Source organism: Trachypithecus francoisi, unplaced genomic scaffold, assembly GCF_009764315.1.
Source record: "Trachypithecus francoisi isolate TF-2019V2 unplaced genomic scaffold, Tfra_2.0 Lachesis_group1, whole genome shotgun sequence".
Taxonomy (NCBI): domain Eukaryota; kingdom Metazoa; phylum Chordata; class Mammalia; order Primates; family Cercopithecidae; genus Trachypithecus; species Trachypithecus francoisi.
This window is the reverse complement of record NW_022681454.1, coordinates 5861954-5886866: the sequence shown is the minus strand read 5'-3', so window position 1 is coordinate 5886866 and position 24913 is coordinate 5861954. Positions and strand designations below refer to the sequence as shown.

Below are 24913 nucleotides of genomic sequence, written 5' to 3'. Positions count from 1 at the left end.
TTCCGTCCTAAACCCTGGACGGTTTTCACTCTGCTGACCTTTGCCGTGAAGGCCGAGGGGTTTGGAGGTTGAATCTTGTAGCTGACGCCACAAGGCACTGGTGACTGAGGACAGGGAACATGGGACTGTGAGCAGCCCTGGTGGGGATGCTGGGCTGGCCCGCCTGGCTGTGCTGGATAGAAGTGTTTAGGGCCCGCTTCAAAGGACACCTTTATTCAGCAAATGGTGATTTTCTTCACACCTGTGAACACGAAGCTCCTGCACAGGCCGCCCCACCGTGTTCATTTGACTGTGAGCCCTGCCCTCAGATTCCTGGCCAGAGCCTGCGGTACTGAAGGGCGGGAGAGCATCCAAGCAGGACCTGAGCCTTCAGCTTCTCCCTTATCTGTTTTAGGGCTTCTGATTAGCTTCTTAGGATTCTAGGCAGAAAGTCAGTAGTGTCTTTCAAACTTTCCCCACCTTTACTCGCAAAAGGAAATGCGTTTTAAATTGTGACCCAATGTGTGCAGAAACTTAACACGTATATGTGCTGGGAACAGTGGTTTCATGACCCAGTACCTAACCCTGCCTGTGTGAAGCCTTCTGAAATACTGTACTCTGTTCTATTTATTCCAAAAAATGCTAGGGATAATCTGCTTTCGTTGCCTCCACCATCCACTGGCTGTTGGCTGGGTCATGCCTGGCAGTGTGAAAAGTACAGGCCTGGAGAATATTGCTGTCTGCTTCTGTCCCAGCCTAAAGATGGTTGTAATCCATGTAGGGGCAAAGACAAAGGGCGCCCACATTTATTGACTCGAGTGCTTCTCACACATGCTATCTTTGAACCCTTGGAACAACCTCTCCAAGTGCAGTGTAACACTTGTGTTTTATAGATGAAAAAAACTGAGGCTCAGGGCCGGGTGCACTGGCTCATGTCTGTAATCCCAGCACTTTGGGAGGCTGAGGCGGGCAGATCACTTGACTTCAGGAGTTCAAGACCAGCCTGACCAACAGGGCGAAACCCCGTCTCTACTAAAATACAGTAGTTGGCCGGGCATGGTGGCACGTGCCTATAATCCCAGCTACTCAGGAGGCGGAGGCACAAGAAGCATTTCAACCCAGGAGGCAGAGGTTGCAGTGAACCAAGATCACACCACTGCACTTCAGCCTGGACGACAGAGTGAGCCTCTCTCTGCAAAACAAAAAAACAAATAAAACAGGCTCAGAGAGGCAGAGTGCCTTGGCCAAGGTCCTGATGCCAGCCAAATGCAGAGCTGGAGTTCAGACTCAGGTCTACCCGGCTCTAGAGCTGTGCACTTTCCCTTAGAGTCCTTTTTAAGGGGGTTTGTGTAAGGCAGTGTCAGCCATAAGATGGGTCCCATAGTTCAGGTTCCAGAGACAAGACCATCGTGTTGAGTGTCGAACACGGGCTGGACTGTCTAATGAGCAGTGAGACGGAGTAAATGAAAAGGAAACGGTAAGGGTTTTCACTGCTGAGGCCTTTGTGCTGTGAGCTGGTTGTGAATGCTGTCCACTGTGCTTTGATGAAGCCTCCACAGGCCTTATTCTAAAAGTGCTGACTGTGTTCTAGGATAAGCACCAGCTAGGATACAGTCTGTATTTGCAGTTCCAGTACAGGGTTAGGCGTATAGAAAGGCCTTGGTAAATATTTAAGTTGAGCTAAGCACAGGAAAGCCATGTATTCATGATTTATTCCCTGAGTCAGTCAGCATTTATTGGTGGTCCGCAGTGATTCAGGCTCCTTGTTGAGTGCTGACAGTTAGGTGAAAGGTCAGATCAGAAATAGGGTGGGCAGTGGGGAGGAAGCAAAGGGGAAGAACAGACTTTACATAGGACCTGTCCTAGAAGCTGCCATTTCAGAAGCACTGGTCACTGTGGTCTTCAGTGTTCAGGAGCCAGGTGTACCTATTTCTGGGCACAGAAGAAGTCACTGAGACCCACTTCTCAATGTCACAGCCATGGTGTGAGGTCCAGGTTGGTCTGCCTTCGGGCCTTTGCTTTTTCTGCTGCATCAGGCCACCTTTCCCAGAGCCACGTCCACACCCATCACAGCCGGGCCTGCCTCCACATGGTGGGGCTGCACTGTGCCTGGTGGGGTATAAAGCATGCTGAGTTCCAGGGCTCAGCAGCTAACTGCCTGGGCAAGAGAGCCTTCCTCCTGCTCGCGGCAGGGACTGAGGGGCCTGTGGGTGTGGCCAGCTCAGCCTCCTGGGTGGCCTGAGTGGGTACATTAAAATGGCTACACCTGGGGTCAGAAAAATCTCCTGTCCTGCCACACTGCCTGCAAACCAAGCCTGCTTCCCACCGCCCCAGCTCCACCCACACTCCGAGGGTGCCCACTGTTGGTTGCTGTCCCTGTGGTAAAGCTTCAAGAGTGATCTCTGTGTTCCCAGTCCCTGGCCCCATGCCCGGCTCAGTGTTCCTAGGTCAAAGAATGTGTCTGTGCCTGAGCATCGCCTTCCTGGGCTTAAAGTCGGGTGCCTGTCCCTCCTCCGGTGTACCCTGTACACTGCCTAACCAGTAGCTCGTGAGGAGTCAGGGCTGAGGATTCGCTTTCCTGCGAACACCACCTTCCTGGCCCTTCTTTAGTTGCGGCTTGCTACTCCCCACGATGAGGCACGCGGTCAGAGCAGGGGCCCTCAGCTGTCTCGTCTTCCTACGGAGTTTTCAGTGTTTCAGCTGTCAAGGATCTACATTTTGTAGGATGACTGACTTTAGGTCATTTCACTTCTGAAAATACTTCCTATTGCCGTCCAGCGGCAGAATTAGCTAGAGGGGTGAGTGGGCTTTATAATAAACAATCTCGAGCTAGCAGAGGAAGCAGGGACTGCATTCCACGTTCCGGTTAGCACTTCTGAAATGATGTTTAATGATCCTTGGAGATCCTGTCATTGCCTCAAGTTTCTACCTTAAAGGGAAAGGTTCAAAAGGGAGTGACTGTTGGGAGGTTTCTGTTTCCACTGCCTCTTGCACTTGGGTCATCTCTGGCTCTTCACTTCTGGGGTACAGGTTGCCCCAAGAGCGCCTTAGGAGCCGGGAGCATCTTGCTGAGCACGTCTGGCATAGGCTGGGTCTTTATGGGCCTCTGGAGGAGGGAGGAGTGTCACCTGCCTACGCTGGGGACTTGCAGGGAGGGGCATAGCCTGTGTGTTGTGGGCACACCCTAGCCTGGCTGAAGTGGGAGCCCGCATTCTCAACGCGGTGCTCACGATATTTACTTCACGTCTGCTGGCCCCTGCCAAGTGCTGGGATAGAAAAACCGGAACACCTCTGGGCTCAGGGTGGGGAGGACCCTGGGACACAGAGGTGGATAGTGAACCCCTCTGGGCTCAGGGTGGGCGGGACCCTGGGACACAGAGGTGGATAGTGAACCCCGCTGGGCTCAGGGTGGGCGGGACCCTGGGACACAGAGGTGGGTATGTGAACCCTGCTGGCCTCAGGGTGGGGAGGACTCTGGGACACAGAGGTGGGTATGTGAACCCCGCTGGGCTCAGGGTGGGCGGGACTGTGGGGCACAGAGGTGGGTATGTGAACCCCGCTGGGCTCAGGGTGGGGAGGACTGTGGGGCACAGAGGTGGGTATGTGAACCCCGCTGGGCTCAGCGTGGGGAGGACTCCGGGGCACAGAGGTGGATAGTGAACCCCGCTGGGCTCAGGTTGGGGAGGACTCCGGGGCACAGAGGTGGATAGTGAACCCCGCTGGGCTCAGGTTGGGGAGGACTCCGGGGCACAGAGGTGGATAGTGAACCCCGCTGGGCTCAGGTTGGGGAGGACTCCGGGGCACAGAGGTGGGTATGTGAACCCCGCTGGGCTCAGGTTAGGGAGGACTCTGGAAAAGACGATTGTACCTCCTCTTGGGGTTGTAACAAGGATTCAGTTGAATAGTCCCTGTAAAAACATATGAAGCGAGCGCTTGCTGTTGTGTGCAGCCCCGGGCCCTCATTAGCAGGCAGGGCAGAGGACAGTTGTGCTCCGTGGACGCTGCCTTCCTCCTTCACAGCGGCCCTGAACTGCCTCTTCCTTACCCCATGGCGCTTCCTTGCCTCTAGCAAGCTCAGACAAGCAGGTGGAACAGACCTGGCTAGGTAAGAAGTTTCTGGAAGTTGTGAAGACACATCAGCAAAAACTGCCCCTTTCCTCCCATGCGTATCATGAGAGAAATAGATATGCACCTTTTGTCTGGGGTCTTTTCTAAGCTGAGAGACACTTCAGACGCTTCATTTGTTTAGCAACGTAGAAATAGATCATTGTGGGCTGGGTGTGGTGGCTGATGATGCCTATAGTCCTAGCGCTTTGGGAGGCTGAGGTGACAGGATCATTTTAGCCCAGGAGTTCAAGACTAGTCTGGGCAACATAGCGAGACCCTATCTCTACAAATAAATTAAAAATTAGCCCGTGTGGTAGTGTGTGCCTGTAGTCCCAGCTACTCAGGAGGCTGAGGTGGGAGGATCACCTGAGCTAGGTTGCAGTGAGCTGTGATTGTGCAACTGCACTCTGGCCTGGGCGACACACTGAGACCCTGTCTTAACAAAAAAAGGAGAAGAATTATGTTATTTTGCATTCGTTGAAGTTGTACTTGAAATTAGTTTTTTTTTTTTTTTAACTTTTAGAAACGTAGTTTTATTTTTTACTTTAAAAAAATACCATTTTTGATCTACAACACGATAATACGCAGCGGTCGAAGGGAAACCATAAACATCTTCTGGGAGAGAAAAACCCTTGAATCCTCTCTTCCCATTGTGGGAGGAGCACTGAACCGTCTCTGGGAAGGCCAAGGGCCCCTCCCGTCCTGCCGCTGTGAGCCTGAGGGCAGCGGGGGAAGGTGGGCCTTGAACCAGGAGGGCTTGAACCAGGAGGGCTGTGTGGACAGGAGACCCCTTGTTCCAAGCGGTTCTGATCCCATGGCAGGGCTTCTGTGGGGCCAGAACAGAGCCTGGTGTCCCCCTTCAGTGGCCTGTTCACGGCTGGCTTTCGAATCTAAATTTAAATACAGCGCGTATTTGGAAGCTCCTGGTTTAAAATACAGCCCACATTTGGAAGCTCCTGGTAATGATGTGGGAGCACCCCTGAGCAGTGGGAGGAGAGAATGGGAGAAGAGGAGCCTCAGTTCAAGACTGTGGGGCAGGGTCTCTGCCCTTGAGACACTTGTAGCCTGGAGCAGGGGACAGAAGTGGGTGAGGACAGTCCGGAGCTCTTGGAGTGGAGCCCAGGGGCTAGAGAGGCCATGGGGCAGCCCTGACTGGGGCAGAGGGCCTGGGAGCTGCCTGCTGAGACGCCGGCCAGAGCCTGCAAGGCCCAGAAGATGCAGGAGGGTGTGCGAGGCAGAGGAGAGTGTCCAGGAGTGTCAGGAGTGTCCCTTCACTGGCTCAGTGTAAAGGAAGATGAAGAATGCCAGGGCCTCATGAAGGGGGGTGCGTGCAGTGCAGCGGGAATGTTTCAAGGAAACTTGGTCCAGCCTGAGGGTCAGGAAATGACCTTCCAAGAAATAGTGACACACAGCATGTGGAAAGAGCCTGCAGGGGACAGAGGCTATAGTGAGGAGCCAAGCATGGTCGCAGCACGGTGTCAGCAGTGAGCGTGGCCAGGAGGTGGAAGCTCATGGGGTTGGAAATGGATTTGTCTCATGGAAATGCAGAGCAGGGGCATCATGGGCGTCGTGGATGGCATTCTGGGTCATTCTGGTGGTGACTTAATTTTATAAAGTTCATTACCTGTCTAGAGTAATTTATGGAGACTCACACATAAATCATCAGCTTAAGAATATCATGTTAAATAAAAAAAGAACAATTTGGGCTTGGGCGGGGGGGAAAGAATATTATGTTGTAGAAATTTCTTGTTCTTTTTGTTCTCTTTGCTATAAACACTATCTGACTATATATATATATATATATATAAAATATGTATGTGTATAAACTATATGAAAACCATCGTTTTGGCTGGGCATGGTGGCTCACGTCTGTAATCCCAGCACTTTGGGAGGCCAAGGTGGGTGGATTACGAGGTCAGGAGTTCAAGACCAGCCTGGCCAAGATGGTGAAACCCCATCTCTACTAAAAATACAAAAATTAGCCGAGTGTGGTGGTGGGTGCCTGTAATCCCAGCTACTTGGGAGGCTGAGGCAGAGAATTGCTTGAACCTTGGGAGGTGGAGGTTGCAGTGAGCCGAAATCACGCCACCACTGCACTCCAGCCTGGGCGACAGAGCGAGACCCTGTCTCAAGGAAAAAAAAACAAAACGCAAAACATTGTCATCTTTCCCCATCCGTTTTTTCCTCAGGACTCTGCTTTTTAGCAGATGTAGGGGGAGTCTGATTTCCGTGTGTGAGCGGGCACACAGAGATAGCCGTGCAGGCCGGGTGGACTCGCCTGCACTTTCTCAGTGTTAACAAGCATGCTGTCCAGGTACAATTGAGAATATTCTCTAGACTAAGGAAACAAAAGGTCTGTTTACTCTTTCTTGAACTGCACCTTCTAGCCCAGGTGGTGAAATGGTTTTCTGGTTTTGAAAATAGCAAGAAGCTTGGGCTGAAGGCTTGTGGTTTTAGAATCAAGCTTCTTCCTACCAAGCCCATGACGGTGTTGCTTCCTTACAGTATGTGCTGAGGCTCAGACATCAGAACGTGGGCGTTGGAGTCAGGTTCAGAGTCTGGCTCTGGACTTACTGGTGGTGAGACCTGGGTCCGTTTAGCTGTTGTCCTGAGGCGTGGTTCCCTCAGGTGTAGTGAGGCGAGAGAGCCCCTCTCCTGGGCATTTCCTGGCACATGGGGTGTCCTTCTAGAGGGGCCCGCATAGCACACAGCGCCCGGTGCGCCCCCAGCTTCTGTTGTTCCTCTGGGTGCGAGTTTTCCCTGGCATCCAGCTTTCCATTCCCTCCTCTGAGTTGAATGAAGTCTAGATTTTTAGGCCTTCCTCGACTCTTACTGTTAGAAGGTTCTGACGAGGGACAGCCCAGAACATTCCTGCTGTCATCTAGGAGCTGCAGGTTCTGTGCAATGCACGTCCATAACTGCAGGTCCTTGGGACCTGGAGGACAGGCTGCGTCTAGTGGAGCACCCCCTCGGCAGAGTCCGCTGTGGACCGAAACCCATGCCCCTGAGGCTTGTGAACAGGTTGACCAGTGTGCGGGGTTTTCGGTGGAATCTGCTTTGGGAAAGTCAGAGTCACACTGTGGAAGCTTTAGTGGCCTGACCTCCTGACCGAGTCAGCCCCTCAGGCCGAGTCCAGTGCCTGCAGTTCAGGGGCTGCGTGGGCCCAGCACTGTCTCTGTGCCAGCACAGGAACTACTGAACCCTGGAAGAGGGGTCCTCCACGAGGAGTGGAGATGGGGATCCCCACCTGTACCGAGCACTGTCAGTGTTGGGCAGGTTTTGAGAGCCAGGAACACTGGGCAGTCCTGCCACCGACAGGACATTGGAATTCAGCAGAGATTGCCAGACAGGGCACTAGATGCGGAGCTGGGGTGTGCTGTGGTGAGCTCCAGGCTGGGGACCAGGAGCCTGTGGGCGCCCAGAGGAGGAAGGAGCCTCATGCCTGCTCCCAGGGCAAGGGGAACCTGTGCAGTGGTGCCTGAGTTGAGCCCCATAGCCAGGAGGAGCACCTACCGGACATTTGCTCGTGGGTGGCGCGGGGTACGGCGGTCCCTAAGACAAAATGCCTGCCCTACAGCGTGAGCACACAGCAGGGGCTCAGCACATATTCCTCGCAGGCAGGAGTCATTGCTGTCAGTCATTGGGAAGCTGTGTGCTGCATGATTCTGTGTGGAAGCTGATGGTGCTGTGTCCTGTGCGATGTCAGAATTGCCCTTCGGTGTGAGTGCAGGCCTGGCCCCGGCCCCAGCTGTTGCCTGGAAGTGACTAGGGGAGTGTTTTTCATGGAATCCGACCGGAATTCAGTGTTCTTTCTTTGTTAAGATTCAAAACCTGAAAAATTCCAAATTTCCCCCCTAGGATCTTTACCTTATACAGTAAATCTCTGCCCCTCGACTTGGCCTGTCGTATCTGGGACGTGTTCTGTCGCGATGGGGAAGAGTTCCTCTTCCGCACGGCCCTGGGCATCCTGAAGCTGTTCGAGGACATCCTGACCAAGATGGACTTCATCCACATGGCCCAGTTCCTGACCCGGCTGCCCGAGGACCTGCCTGCCGAGGAGCTGTTTGCCTCCATCGCCACGATCCAGATGCAAAGCCGAAACAAGAAGTGGACCCAGGTCAGCGGGCTTTGTGTTCTTGGCTTCCCACAGCGTAGCTGGCAAGCGGCGCGCTCAGGGAGGACCCTACATTAAGTGCTGTCTGAGGACATAGCCCCTTTGAAGGAGGTCCCAGGCTGGAAGTGAGGGGGGCCGGGTGGAGACGTGGCTGTGCCACAGGGCGTCTTGGCAGGTCGCCTCCTCTTCAGGTTTCTGTCAACTGGATGGGGTGTGGATAATGAAAGCCTTCCCACCTCTTCTGCAGTGATGTTGGGAGGGTCAGCACTTTTACCATTATGGCGCTCTTTACATGTTAGAAAGTATTTTATAAGCCACGTCCCCCACTTTTTAAAAAAATAATGCCAGAGACAGAAAGCAAAGTGGACCCACTTACTGAGCCCCGTGGCCATGCCCTGTGGCAGGCTTTTGTGTGCACCCTCGAGAAGAAAGTGGGGTTATGCCTCTCTTACAACAAAGGGAGGCCCAGAGAGGAGGGCACGGGTCCCTCCTGGGCCTTCCCATGCACTGCTGTGCCCTCTCTGGACTACGTGCCCTGAGCAGCGGTGCAGACAGTCCATGTCCCTCGGCTCCCCTCCAGGCATCCCTGTTATGTCCTGTCCCCAGTGGGATTGACCTGCATTTTCTGTTCCGAGTCTTCGTCATACTAAAAGGAAGAAAACCAGTCTGGGTTCTTGATCCTGCATATGCTCAGCATTGGTTTGAAGTCCTTGTTGATTGACGTCTATGAAGACTTTTACTTTTCTGTATGTTACACCATGCCTGGGGGATTTCTTTGTTTTGAGACTGGGTCTCGCTGTGTCATCCAGGCTGGAGTGCAGCTTTTGCCTCCCAGGCTCAAGTGACCATCCCACCTCAGCCCCCCGAAATGTCTGTTCTTGATTTAACTTTTTTTTTTAATTAATGGAAGATTTAAAATATTTACAAAAATAGAATAACGTAAAATAACACACCCCACATGCCTGCCCTCCAGCGTCAGTGACTGTGGAGGCACAGCCGCTGTTGGAGCTGCTTCCCACCTCTCCCCTCCCCACCATGTTAAAGCGAGTCCCAGGTACCCTAACACCTGTTGGTGTTAGCGATTGCTGAACCATATGGGCTCTTTTAATGTAACTGCAATAGCGTTACCACTCAGCTTCTAACTCCTTCCTGTCATCCGATATGCAGTTGTCAAATTCAGATGTCATAAATGGCTTTATAGTTCGCTGGAATCAAGATCTAAATAAGTCCATGCCTTGTGATTGGTTGAAAGCTCTGTTAAGCCTCTGTAGTATTTATGCCATGTCACTTCTCACTTTTTAGCCCTCTCTTGCTTGCCTTTATTTGTCAAAGAAAACAAGTCATTTAGGCCAGGCACAGTGGCTCACACCTGTAATCCCAGCACTTTGGGAGGCCAAGGTTGGGGGATCACTAGAGCCTAGGAGTTTGAGACCATCCTGGGCAACATAGTGAGACCCTGTCTCTACAAAAACTACAAAAATTAGCTGGGCATGGTGGCAGGCGCCTGCAATCTGAGCTACTCGGGAGGCTGAGGCAGGAGAATTGCTTAAACCTGGGCAGCAGAGGTTGCAGTGAGCCGAGATCACGCCACTGCACACCAGCCTGGGCAATAGAGTGAGACTCCATCTCAAAAAAAAAAACAAAAAAACAGGTCATTTGTCCTGTAACATTTTCCACTAGGGGAGAGTTTTATGGCGTATACGTACATCACTCCCCACACACATCACACACCTATACGTACACAGTCACCCCACACACAGACACGGATCAACTCCATGCACACATCGCACACCCAGTCACCACCCACACCTCACCCACACACAGTCACCCCCCACACACATCACATACCCCCACATACACAATCACCGCCCACACAATCACCGCCCACACACACACGGATCACCCCCAATCATACACATCCTCTTTTAACATAACTGCAATACTGTTACTAACTCCTTCCTGTCATTAGATATCCAGTTGTCAAATTCAGATGTCATAAATGGCTTTATAGTTTGTCACACAGTCACTCCCCACACCTCACATACCCATAGTCACCCCACACACATTGCAGACTCACACATACACAATCACCACACACCACACATTCACCCCACGCAGTCACACCCACAATCACCTCACACATCAATCACCCCACACACATCACACACCCGCACACAACCACCCCACACACATCACACACCCGCACACAACCACCCCACACACACCACACACCCGCACACAACCACCCCACACACACCACACACCCGCACACAACCACCCCACACACACCACACACCCGCACACAACCACCCCGCACACCCGCACACAACCACCCCACACACACCACACACCCGCACACAACCACCCCACACACACCACCACACCGCACACAACCACCCCACACACACACCACACCCCCACACACCACCCCGCACACACCACACACACCCGCACACACACCCACACACACACCACACACACCCGCACACACCACACACCCGCACACAACCACCCCGCACACACCACACACCCGCACACAACCACCCCGCACACACCACACACCCGCACACAACCACCCCGCACACACCACACACCCGCACACAACCACCCCAACACACATTTCACCCCCCACACATCACACACCCAATCACCCCACACCCCCACACACACCGCACACACATCACACCCGCACACAATCACCCCACACCACACACCCACACACGATCACCCCACACATCACACCCCCGCACACACACCCCCACACATCCACCCCCGCACACACCCCCACACACACACCCCCGCACACATCCCACACACATCACACCCCGCACACAACCACCCCCACACATCACACCCCCGCACACCCCCACACACATCACACCCCCGCACACACCCCACCACATCACCACCCCGCACACAATCACCCCACACCCCCACACACACCCGCACACACACCCCCACACAATCACACCCCCACACACACAATCACTCCCCACACATCTCACCCCCTCAATCACCCCAACACATCACACCCCCACACACATCACACCCCGCACACACCCCACACCACACACACCCGCACACACCCCACACACATCACACCCCCTCACACATCACCCCACACACATCACCCCCCACACACACCCCACCACACATCACACCCCCGCACACACACCCACACACATCACCCCCCGCACACACCCACACACATCACACCCCCGCACACACCCCACACACATCACACCCCGCACACACCCCACACACATCACCCCCCCTCACACAATCACCCCACACACATCACACCCCACACACACCCCCACACACAATCACCCCCACACATCACACCCCCTCACACAATCACCCCACACACATCACACCCCCACACACACCCCACACACATCACACCCCCGCACACACCCCACACACATCACACCCCGCACACACCCCACACACATCACACCCCCGCACACACCCCACACACATCACACCCCCGCACACACACCCCACACACATCACACCCCCGCACACACCCCACACACATCACACCCCGCACACACACCCCACACACATCACACCCCCGCACACACCCCACACACATCACACCCCCGCACACACACCACACACACATCACACCTGCACACAATCACTCCACACCCACACACGATCACCCCACACATCACACACCCACACAATCACCCCCACACATGTCACACACCCACAATCACTCCCCCACACGTCACACATCCACACAGTCACCCCCCACACATCACACCCCCCTGCACATCACACCCCCGCAATCACCCCACACACATCACACTCCCACACACCCCACACACATCACACCCCCGCACACACCCCACACACATCACACCCCCCGCACACAACCCCACACACATCACACCCCCTCACACAATCACCCCACACACATCACCCCCCGCACACACCCCACACACATCACACCCCGCACACACCCCACACACATCACACCCCGCACACACCCCACACACATCACACCCCCGCACACACACCCCACACACATCACACCCCTGCACACACCCCACATTCACACACCCAATCACCCCACACATATCACACACCCACACAATCACCCCCACACACGTCACACACCCACAATCACTCCCCCACACGTCACACACCCACACATAGTCACCCCCCACACACATCACACACTCGTAAATACACAGTCACCCCACAGTCATACCCACACAGATCACCCCCACGCACACACATTGCCCACCCAGTCACCCACAATCACACATACACAGATCACCCCACACACACACATTGCCCACCCCAACACATAGATCAACCCTTACACATCACACATCACCCCCCCACACACCCACACACATGCACACGTCACACACCTACACATTGCATACCCACACACACACCTACAGGTCACCCTTCACATGCACCTATCACACCCTCAGACACACCACCCTCACATCACAGCCACACGCACACATCACACCCTCACGCACACATCACACCCCCACACACGCCACCCTCACATCACACCCACACACATCACCCCACATGCACATACACACCCATGTACAGGTGCAGGTCACTCCCTGCACATCCACACACTGCACACCCACATACACAGGAAAGGATTAAACCCAGATTAGCCATTTTGATCTTTGCATTTTAGGGACTAGGTAAAAACTATTGGTTAAAACTGGGTCAGATTATTGACCGTAGGACATTGTTATTAACGGGATGATGATAGGAGTTAGTCTGATGATGGATGTGGGGTGGCGGTTTTGGACATCAGTAACGTACAGAGTCTTGCCCTATTGCCCAGGCTACAGTGCAGTGGCGCGATCTCAGCTCACTGCAACCTCCGCCTCCCGGGTTCAAGGGATTCTCTTGCCCCAGCCTCTTGAGTAGCTGAGATTACAGGCGCATGCCTCCATGCCCAGCTAATTTTTGTATTGTTAGTAGAGCCGGGGTTTCACCATGTTGGCCAGGCTGGTCTCGAACTCCTGACCTCGTGATCCACCTGCCTTAGCCTCCCAAAGTACTGGGATTATAGGCGTGAGCCACCGCGCCCGGCCCAGGCATCAGTGACTTTTATACAGTTCCAGGTCTCTTGGGACTTGTGGTCCATGCACATTTCTGTCAAATCCTGTGTTTAAGGTTAAGACACTGGTGAGCTTTCTTTTTCTTTTTCCTTCTTTTTTTTTTTTTTTTTTTTTTGAGACAGTCTCACTCCCATTGCCGAGACTGAAGTGCAGTGGTGCAATCACAGCTCACTGCAGCCTCAACCTCTGGGTCTCAAGCAATTTTTCCACCTCAGTCTCCCAAGTAGCTGGAACTGCAGGCATGTGCCATGACACCCGGGCAATGTTTGTTTGTTTGTTTGTTTTTGTAGAGATTTGTTTCCTTTTTTGTTGCTGAAGTTGGTCTCAAACTCCTGGGCCCAGGTGATCTTCCTGGCTTGGCCTCCCAAAGTGCTGGGATTGCAGGCATGAGCCACCATGCCCAGCCATGAGTTTTTTCAAAATGACTAAATGTTTATGTTGAGCCAGCAACCCCATTTACTTCGAGATGCAGGGGGACTTTATCTGCCATTATTCCTTATCTGCATCTTACTTGAAACCAAAATGTTTTACTTTGAAATTTGTGACTCAAAGTGGCATAGTTCCTGGCCCCAGGCCGGTAGCACTGTGTTCCCAAGATTCTCTTGGTTTCGCCCTTGGACTTGGAGCATGTCACTTCCGTACATGTCCATTGTTCAGGCCCCTTATGTCGGGGCCTTCCGGCGTTTGTCGCGTGGGCTAAGCGGGCGCTGTGTGTGAAGTGCTGGCAGAGTGCTCTGCCTGGCGTGGAGCCTGTTAGTGTTGCTGTAATTGCTAGGCAGCCACGATGGCATGGAATATTTTTTAAAAGAAGGGTGTTGGCTTGGCGTGGTGGCTCAAGTCTGTAATCCCAGCACTTTGGTAGGCCAAGGCGGGTGGATCACGAGGTCAGGAGTTGAAGACCACTCTGGCCAATACGGTGAAACCCTGTCTCTACTAAAAATACAAAAGTTAGCCGGGCGTGGTGGCACACCTCTGTAGTCCTAGCTACTCAGGAGATTGAGGCAGAAGAATCTCTTGAACCCAGGGGTCGGAAATTACAGTAAGCCGAGATCGCGCCACTCTACTCCAGCCTGGCTGACAGAGCAAGACTCCATCTCAAAAAAAAAAAGAAAAAAAGAAGGGTGTTGACCAAGAACTGTGAGAACAGAGGAGGGAGCAGGCTCTGGGCCATCTCAGGAAGGCAGGCAAGAGGAGCCAGCGCCTTGAGGCCTTCACAGGAGGGATGCTTCCTGGTAGAGGAGGAACAGGGTGGCAGGAGTGCAGCGGGATGGGCACGGGGCTCATTAGTATCCTAGCGTTCAGGCCTGGGCTTCCTGGGTGGCCACTGCAAGACCCCAGTGAGGCCCACAGCTCTGCGTTGACGTGGATTCTGTGGCTGGCTGGAAGGAGTATAGCTAGCTCACTAGGCCACAGGGCATGGTCAGGTGTCCATGTTGGAAAGACCACGCCAGACGCAGGTGTGGAAGACCCCAGAGGGCTGGAGGCCGTGGAAGTGGGGAGCCGGGGGACCCTGTTAGGAGGCTGCTGCTGTCTCTGCACCACTGCCATCAGGATCTGTGTGCGTGGTCAGTTAACCTCAGCTGTCTTCCCTGTGAATCCTAGGTACTGACTGCATTGCAGAAAGACAGCCGGGAAATGGAGAAGGGAAGTCCGTCCCTCCGACACTGAGGCTGCAGCGGGAACTCGCACTCGGCACCAAGCAGACCCCACGCCGCCGGCCCTCTGTTGTTTCAGACTGACACCCGGGCAGCTGAGAAGAGCGGGCACTCTTCAAGTTTGATTCCTAACACTGGAGTTGGCCTTAAACAAAACAAACACAAAAACTCTTAAAGAATTAAACCAAGGCTTAGCCTTAAGCAGCTCAGTGGAAGGATGAACTCCCGTGGACCACAGCCAGCCACTGCATCTGCTGCACGGTTGAACGATGGGCAGTGGCTCACCCCCACTCCTTTATTTCAGCAAAAGCTAATTAAGTTGTAATGCTTCTATTCAACTACTGGGAAGTATGTTACAGTCTTAGCCAGGATGCATGAGATGTGTTATTTGAGAGACTTGAGATGCTTTGGCTCGTGCTTACATGTTTTCGATAAGAAAGGGATCACTGAGTTACTGAGATAATCTTTCCAGAGCTGGGGGTCATGTTTCTAGAACTCACCTACCAAAGATAGCATTAAAGGAACAGGGGCTCTCTGAGGATAGCCACTGATGTGTGCCCGCGGATACCTGGGCATCGACCCAGCCTGCAGGTGAGCATTGGGCCATGTTGCCTTGAGACGGTCACAGTGCACAGGCTGCAGGTGCACACGTGGGCTCCAGTGGGCTGCGCTCTGGGAGACTGCTCCCTGGCATCTGTCCCGCAGAGGTGGAAAGTTCGAGAGGAGGAGCTATTTGCGAGGAAGCCCTGTGGCAATAGAGACAGGCTTAAAAGCGGAGAGAACACCGAGTGGAATCAGCCCCCTGTAAGTAAAACAGGAGAGAGAGCGATGTGTGGCTGGATCCTCTCCCACCGGCCTGTTTAGTGGAGGCCGGGGCAGCAGCCCAGAACAGCACATGTGGGGGAGGTGGCCCTTTGTGCCCGCAGTGGCTCCTCTCTGCCTTTGAGCCCTGCACAGCTGGACCCATCCTAAGTGCCAGTGAGTCCCTCACACTTTGACTTTAGAACGTGGGCTTCATGACCCGTCGTACAGACGGAGAAGCGAGCAAACACGTCTAACAGCCCAGACAATCTCGTCAGATGCTCATACTGTACCACCAACCTCCCCATGTTAGCTGACTTTCCCAGGGTCGCTGGCAAAGTTTTTGTACTGTCTTTTCCTTGACTAATTGTAGAACTTTGTTTGAAGATTTTGGTTATCCAAAATCACAGAAGTGAACCGTTTCGCAGCTGCGCAGTCTACAGGACAGACCAGTGTCTGGAAGCAGGGCCCACGTGGCGGTCTGCTGGCAGGCTGGTCCTGGGGAGCATGCTGTGGACCCAGTCACAGGCTTGGTGAGTCATGCATACCTGTGTGGTGCCTTGGGGTGGTCTGCACTCCACGGCCCTTCTCAGCCACACTTCCCACCCCAGGGGATGCCCCCAGGCTGATCTCATTTCTGATGTTGAGGGCTCTTTGGCTCTGTCTGTATAGCTTGTAACAGCCTTGGGCCGGGGGCTGGGGAAGGAAAGCCGAGCTGGCATTCGTTTTCTGGACTTTCTATGTCTGCCATAGCCGCTAAGGCTCCTCTACGCACAGGAGCAAGTTGCTGAGCCAGTGGCTGTCCCGTGCCCTCCTTCCCAGCACTACCACGTGTCCCGTTTCCCGGACTCTGCCCTTACAGCTCAGCTGAATCTCCAGGGAGGCTGCAGAGCATGGTGGAGACCACTTCCTGCCTCGGCCTTTAAATGCTGACTCACCTCCTCTTGGAGGAGTCTTCCTGGCTTCACGGGGTCCCGGGGGCCTCCAGACAGAGCCATTTCCTGACATCAAGATGTTGAATGTAATCTGGACTGAGCTGGGCCTGTGGGAGAGGCCGCCTGAGGCCTGCGTGCTGTCGTCCTCGCAGATGTACTTATTTTTGTTCCATGATATGGGCGTTCCGTTCCTTAAAGATGTATATATTTTCTTACTGTACATAAAGATGTTCCTTAAGTCGTACAGAAGGTGACGTGGCAAAGGGCCTTGTGCAGTGTGTTCAGATGGCCGCTGGGGATCTTCCTGTGTCTTCAGCGCCCAGCCCTTTGTGTTCCTGGTGAAGCAGTTTCACGTGAGTCTGTCCGGAGAGCACTACCATGCATTCCGCTTCTGAACAGGATCCCATGCCGGCGTGGAGCACCTTCCCAATCTCAGTTCAGAAGAGGCTTGTATGACCTGTTCAGGGGTCATGTGAGGTCTCGCCAGTTTCATGAGTCCTTCAGAGGCCAGAAAGTTCTAAAGTTCTGAGTCCCCAACCAGGGTCACTAAGCACCTTGCCACAGAGGCTGCTTCTGTGTGTGGTTTAGGTAAACTGGAAACGAGACATTGACATGCTGCCCCTCCAGCGGTCTGCATGCTCCACTTCACATGCTGTTGACTCTCAGAGTCTAAGACTTCAGCGCGGGGACCGTTGTCCAGCCTGCCCGGTAGAGGGAGGCTGCCTCTCCCACCAGGCCTTGGGATCCCATTTAGAAATGGCGTTCACTTCAGAAGGTACTTTTTAACAGCTCAATTTTTGACTATTTTAAATAGTTTGCTGAAAACTCCTGATAACACTTGCTACTACATATCATGTTTTAATTGCTTGTACAGTTAACCTTTTAATTTTATTTAGTAAAGTGTATCAAAGTAGGACTTTTTTGAATTGTAAATATGTGGTTTTATTAAATAAAAGTCAATGTAAAATTGTTACTTACGTTCACCATCGTTTGTTTAAAGTTGAAGTTCTCACTTTGAGCACGATGCTGTTTGAATATCTTAAGACGCACTTGTCAGGCTGGTTAGCAACAGGATGGTGCAGTGGTCGCTGAGTGAGGGGATTAGAGGGTTGAGTGTGCCCCTTGCAGGTTGGAGGGAGCCGCACCCTTGCACCCCATCTCGAGCCAGCCCCTACCCACTACTCCTTCCTGGTCCTGCAGCACCCTTCCTGGCATCCAGCTGGTGCTTACTCTGTGCCAGCCACAGGACCAGGGGCTCTCCATGTTCCCTTCAGAACCTTCTCAGAAGCCCGTGAACCAGGCACTAAGGTCTGTCTCCCCAGCGGGCAGTGGGGTGGCATGAGGTGCAGGTCAGTGGTGTCATCTCAGGTGCCTGTGGCTGTGCGGTGGAAGGCTCCATGAAGCCGCTGAGAACTGGGCAGTGCAGGGCCCGCCATGTGGGTGGGCATCGCTCCGCTTCCTGAGGCAGGAGGCTCCCGGCTGGCGCAGCAGAGCCTAGGGCAGCTTTCTCATCTGGCCCCTTGCTCCCAGGAGAATCCTTACATGTGCTCCACAGCCCTCTCCTCGGAGCAGATGCTGCTGCTTACTCTCCAGCCTCTCCCTCAGTGGCTGCTCTCCTCCACTGTTATCTCCTCTGCGTTCTCTGCAGGCTGTGGTGAGAGGACAGGCCACAGGCGTGATGGTGGCAGCAGTCACAGCCACGCCAGGCGCTGGGCCAAGTGCTGCCTGTGAGTGATCTCATCTCCGCAGCTGCTCTGTGGAAGACAGGGCTATTGCCCCATTGCAAAGATGAGACACGGCCGGGCGCGGTGGCTCACGCCTGTAATCCCAGCACTTTGAGAGGCCGAGGCGGGCGGATCACGAGGTCAGGAGATCGAGACCATCCTGGCGAACGTGGTGAAACCCTGTCTGTACTAAAAATACAAAAAAAAATTAGCCGGGCGTGGTGGTGGGCACCTGTAGTCCCAGCTACGTGGGAGGCTGAGGCAGGAGAATGGCATGAACCCGGGAGGCGGAACTTGCAGTGAACCGAGATCGCGCCATTGCACTCCAGTCTGGGTGACAGAGCAAGACTCCATCTCAAAATAATAAATAAATAAATAAATTAGCTGGGCGTGGTGACGCATGCCTGTAATCCCAGCTACTTGCAAGGCTGAGGCAGGAGAATCGCCTGAACCCAGGAGGCAGAGGTTGGAGATCGTGCCACTGCACTCCAGCCTGGCAACAGAGCAATGCTCCGTCTCAAGAAAAAAAAAAGATGAGATGCAGGGAAGGATGTGCGCAGACCGGGACAGCAGTCAGAACTGGGTTTCACACTCCAGCCTTGTGACTCCCAAGCCCTTTTCAGGAACACCCTTAGGGGAAGGGGCCTCTGAGAGCCTTGTTCTTGTAGGGCTGACCTCAACTCCAAGTGCAAGGCCTGGGGTGGGGCCTGGACTTACTTATTTGAGCGCCTCCAGTGTGCAGTCACCACCTGCAGAGGAAGAGATGGGGCCAACAGGGCTCATGGGCCAAGCGTGGGCTGTGGTGGCAGGAGCTGGGGGACGTCTGCCCCCGAGGTGGCAGAGGTGCCTCGTATGTGCAAACATGAAAGGGGCCGGGATGCTTTCCTGAGTGCTACAGCCCAGGGGAGAGGGGTCTGATAGTTTAAAAACCACCCCTGAGACGTGGAGCCTGCCAGGCAGGAAGGCACACAGAGAACGGAATGCTGCAGCAGTGCAGTGTGAAGAGGCAGTGTGGACCTTGAGACCAGCTGTGGGTCACCAGGGAGCCAAGGGAAGGGCCTGGCCAGCAGACGGAAGCCTCAGAGCCAAGGGCCAGTCCTCCGATGGGCCCATGTTAGGACAAAGAGGGGCTTGTGGGGTTCCCAGGGAAACCAGTGGATCTACTTTGCATGGTACAAACGTGCTCAAATACTTGCTGATGTGACTCAGGCCCTTGCCTGCCTACCCAGGAACCTGGCCATGAACTAGAGTGGCCAGATAGGTCTTCCAGGCCCAGAGTGCTGGCCTGCCCACACGGGCTCCTGTGAGCATCCCCTGCAGCCAGCCTCCTCTGGGTGCACCAGCCAGGGCCATGCCAAGGCACTGTTTTCCCAGACTCACTGCCAAAGCCCCATTTTCCAGGATGGCTGAGCTGCCTGGGGTTCTGTGTGGAGTGAGGGGAACTGCCTTCTCCCCAAGCATTATAACAAAATAAGTTACTTGTAAACTTGGAAGCATCACTCTGGACTCCAGAACCTCACAAAGTTTATCCTCAAACATTGTTCCTCCAGCTTCCTGCCCGGCTCTGGAGCTGCTGGTAGAAACTGCTCCAACCAAAAATAAACCCAAGTTTAAGGTGCAGTCTGGCCGGAGGTTAAGACAGGGCCCTGGAGATAAATCTTGTAGCCGATCATTGCCATTTAGGAACTCTCACCTTGGGGAATTGTCTTGAATTCCTTAAGCCTGATTTTTCTTTTCTATTACCAAAGGTTAAAAAGGGTACCCAGCCTTGTCCACTGGCTTGTGAAGATTAAACAAAAATAAGCTGAACTAATTATATTTTTAAAAAACACGCACAGAGACGTTGCCATGGGTTGGCAGACTCATGCCCTTCACATGTAAACCGTTAGTATCTTATACTCTTGGGATCTTCCTCCTAAGTTAAGTACGTTTATTGTATAAAATTTGGAAATTCAGAAAAGCATGAAGACAGTTGTTTTTAATTGTACCAGCTAGAGAAAAGATACTGTTTTTAATTGTACCACCTAGAGAAAAGATACTGTTTTTAAGTTCTGATCTTTTTTTCCTATAAGTAAAATTTTCCCATTTTACAAGTGAGTACATTGAGGCTTAGAAAGCTGAAGTATTTTGTCCCAGGTCCCAGTCAGAAGAGAACTGAATCCAGCCTGATTCCAAGGTCCTAGGAACAAGCTGTGTCTTCTAGATAGATCCTCGTATTCACCCTTGGCATCCTGTGGGTGAAATGTTAGAATACATCATCAATTTAAAAATTAGGGAGAGTGTCATTTTATTCATTAAAATATGTACATATTTAGCCGGGCACAGTGGCTCATGCCTATAATCCCAGCACTCTGGGAGGCCGAGGTGGGCGGATCACCTGAGGTCAGGAGTTCGAGACCAACCTGGCTGACATGGTGAAACACCATCTCAACTAAAAATACAAAAATGAGGCCGGGCGCGGTGGCTCACGCTTGTAATCCCAGCACTTTGGGAGGCCGAGGCAGGCGGATCACGAGGTCAGGAGGTCGAGACCATCCTGGCTAACACAGTGAAACCCTGTCTCTACTAAAAATACAAAAAATTAGCCGGGCAAGGTGGTGGGCGCCTATAGTCCCGGCTACTCGGGAGGCTGAGGCAGGAGAATGGCCTGAACCCAGGAGGCGGAGCTTGCAGTGAGCCGAGATTGCGCCACTGCACTCCAGCCTGGGCGACAGAGCGAGACTCCCTCTCAAAAAAAAAAAAAACAAAAAAACAAAAATGAGCCAGGCTTGGTGGTGAGTACCTGTAATCCCAGCTGCTTGGGAGGCTGAGGCAGGAGAAATGCTTGAACCTGGGAGGCAGAGGTTGCAGTGAGCAGAGATCGCGCCACTGCACTCCAGCCTGGGTGACAGAGTAAGACTCCTCCGTCTCAAAAAAAAAAAAAAAAAAAATTAAAATTCAATGTAACATTTAATTTGTACATATTTTATCACTGGTGATTTAAAACGAGACGATCCTCTGGAGGGAATAGTGCATGGAAGTAGCAGGCATGCAGTCAGCTGAAATGGCCTCCTGCAGCCCTTTCCATTCTTAGCATTTGTACGATTCATCACTCTGACATTAAGACTATCTGAAAGTTCAAAGCACGAAAAGCACCTAATTTAGGTGCATTAACTCTGATATTTTATGGACAGGCACCCCATGCCAGCGGAGAACAAAATCTAAATTACGGCTACAGATGAACTTAGAAGAAAGCATATCTCTCTACTTAGATAAATTTTAAATCTCAAATGTGTTAAGTCAGCAAAAATGATTTTCATTTACCGATGAAAGTGTTTTCAGATGCCTCGGGCTCTGTCGAGTTAGGTGTCTCGTTTACTCTTGCTACTGCTGCTGAAAAACAGAGCTTTCTGTGACACGGAAGGGGACAGACCTCAGTGTGTCAGTTTTGATTCATACCTATTTTTTCAAGAAAGGTCTAATTTTATATAACATCTCACTCAAAATGTCTTCAGTGCCAGCGTTTTCTGGGTCCTGTACTTTTTGATGAGGAGATGACAGTCTTAAAAAGTCATCATGTCTTAGAGGTTTCTAGCCCAGCTGCTGCATTTGGAGCAGCTGCATTCCCTGCTGGCATGAACAACTCTCTTTACCGGTAGTGTCTTCCTACTTTGACTACAAGTCTGCCATTCTGCTACTTTCCCTAATTGGTTCTATGTCTTGTGAGATCCTCTTTTTGCCTAGAATTAGTTTTGAATCCAACACAGGACTTACCAGTGCCCGACACATGATAGGCATTCAAGTAATACTTATTTTCAGAAAATGAGTGAGATGGGCATTATATTAATGTATTAATCCAACACATTTACTGAGTACCATTTATATGCCAGGTACTGTGCTGGCCACTAGGGAGGGTGATGAACCAACAGTCTTTGCCTTCCAGGGACTTTGTCTCACTGGGGAACAGGTACCTAAGTACACCATCACTAAGCAGGAGATCAAAGGCTGAGCTGGGGCTGCACACAGGCTTCTGTGGAGACACTAATAGCTCTTCAATGAGACTTTGGGGATAAGCTGTGTCAGGGTCTGTAGAATTCTTCAGTCATTATCAATTTGTCAGTGTGTTGCTATTTCATGATTAAGCACTGTCCTGTAACTGGAAAGAACTGTGGTGGGAGATAATTAGCAGAAGATTATCTTCTAATTAACTGTAACATCTCCAGCATAAGGTACTATAATTTGAGAGGACACTGGTAACTCACTATGTAGTCACTTCGGACAGGTTTGCTTTGCAGCTTAAAGCAATGGCAAACTCCTTTGTATCTTTGTGCTCTGAGATCTGCTTGTTACTGGGTTCACAGCTGGTGAGGGAGTGTTTGCTTGGATCTGGATAATTGCTGGTGGGTCAAAACCAGCTGAAAATACTTATTCTCCCCATAGCAAACCAGAGATAACGGACGTCATTATCACAAAAGCCACATGCTTGGTCAGGTCTCGGAGCATCATTGCCAGTTCCACTTGAGGCCTCCCCAACTACAGAAGAACCCAGTGGGCCTGTCCTGCTTTTAGTTTGAGGCACACAGGAAGTTCTGTTTGCCAGTGATTTGCTTTGGTTTTGAGGAAAAGCGAAGAGGGAAGACTAAAGTGTCAGTGAGTGAGTGAGAATGGGAGCAGAAGTCAAAGCTTTTGGAGACAAGGTCTCACTGTGTTACCCAGTCTGGAGTACAGTGGCATGACCACTACTCACAGCAGCCTCCACCCCCTGGGCTCAGTTGATCCTCCCACCTCAGCCTCAGCCTCTGGAGGAGCTGGGACCACAGGCATGTGCCACCACACCCAGCTAATCTTTTTCTATTTTTATAGAGACGGGGTTTTGTGATGTTTCTCGGACTGGTTTCAAACTCCTGGGCTCAAGTAGTCCACCTGCCTCGACCTCCCAACATGTTGGAATTACAGGTGTGAGCCATGGCGACTGGCCTAAAGTTTTTTTATTTAACTCATTACTACTTTTGAGTGGTTTGATATAAAAAAGTGTATTTGAGTCATGAAAGTTAGAAAAGGAATTTTAATCAACCTTCATTGGCTTCCAAGGGAGCAGGCTTTAGAAAACAAAATCATGGATGAGGCGCGGTGGCTCATGCCTGTAAATCCCAGCACTTTGGGAGGCTGAGGCGGCCGGATCATGAGGTCAGGAGTTTGAGACGACTAGCCTGGCAATATGGTGAAACACCGTTTCTACTAAAAAATACAAAAAATTAGCCAGGTGTGGTGGCGGGTGCCTGTAATCTCAGCTACTCAGGAGGCTAAGCCAAGAGAATCGCTTGAACCTGAGAGGTGGAGGTGGCAGTGAGCCGAGATCACGCCACTGCACTCCAGCCTGGGCGACGGAGTCAGACTCTGTCTCAAAAAAAAAAAAAAAAAAAAAAAAAAAAGAGAAAAGACAAAATCATGGCAGCCAAAGATAAAGTTCATGACTAAGTTCCCTGCCCAGGGTTCCCACTGTTCTTCAGAGGTATCCAGAACAAAACCTGTGTTGCATTTTTTTATGATTCACTTAAGTTTAGGAGTGGGAGAATATGTTTAACCCCAAATCTGCACATCTCAAAATTCAATCTAGGATTAAGAAAAAATGAAAACAAGCCCCTAGCTCCAGGATAATCACTGATATTGCATTAAGGAAATAGACCTATCAGGTATTTTTAACACAAGGAATAAGAGGCATTTTACTATTTGATACTCAGTGAACTCGTGTATAGCAAGCGTCCTGTTGCCGAGATTTGAAATACCAGCTGATACAGAAGGTTCTGTCTCCTGTGATGCCAGCAGCCACTGTCATATATTTTCCACCTTGCAAAGCATGCAATACAATTGTCATTTTGTTTTCACTGGAAAACAAAATTTCATTTTTTAGTACAGATTAATGCATTTCTTCAGAGGATCCAAGAACATGTTTCATTAGAATTGAAGACTGTCAGGCTGGGCATGGTGGCTCATGCCTATAACACCAGCACTTTGGGAGGCCGAGGCGGGTGTATCACTTGAGGCCAGGAGTTCGAGACCAGCCCGGCTAACATGGTGAAACCTCATCTCTACTGAAAATACAAAAATGAGCTGGGCATGTGGCCCATGCCTGTAATCCCTGCTACTTGGGAGGTTAAGGTGGGAGAATCACTTGAACCTGGGAGGCGGAGGTTGCAGTGAGCCGAGATCCTGTCACTGCACTCCAGCCTGGGCAACAGAGACCCTGTCTCAAGGAAAATAATAATAATAATAATTGAAGGCTGTCATTGAAGCAGAAACAAACATCAACAGTGAGTAAACTGAACTTCCTTTCATTGAAAAAGGGACGATGAGGAAACACCAGCTCCTCTCCTGTTTATCATTTCTCCTGTTTCCTGGATATTTGTATTGCCCCCTAAGCTCGTGCTAGTCACATATAAAACAATTTACAATTAATCTAAGGGGATTAGTGAGCTTCTAACTGAAACAGTGTCTCCGGACTACACAG

General features: G+C 51.9%; 1 protein-coding gene across 7 annotated transcripts in view; it reads left to right on the top strand.

The window, feature by feature from the left end:
- Positions 1-17675, top strand: part of TBC1D14 (TBC1 domain family member 14) — a 129828-nt gene extending 112153 nt beyond the window's left edge. For 4 of the 7 annotated variants that reach the window (XM_033213669.1, XM_033213674.1, XM_033213673.1 and 1 more), the window contains 2 exons: positions 7945-8203; positions 14914-17673. In XM_033213669.1, the coding sequence (XP_033069560.1) occupies positions 7945-8203; positions 14914-14979 (325 nt within the window). In that variant the 3' untranslated portion in view covers positions 14980-17673. Of the gene's footprint in view, positions 1-7944; positions 8204-14913 lie in introns of all 7 variants that reach the window. The other 3 variants (XM_033213671.1, XM_033213670.1, XR_004437795.1) reach the window with 2 other exon arrangements.
- The last annotated feature ends 7238 nt before the right edge of the window (positions 17676-24913 follow it).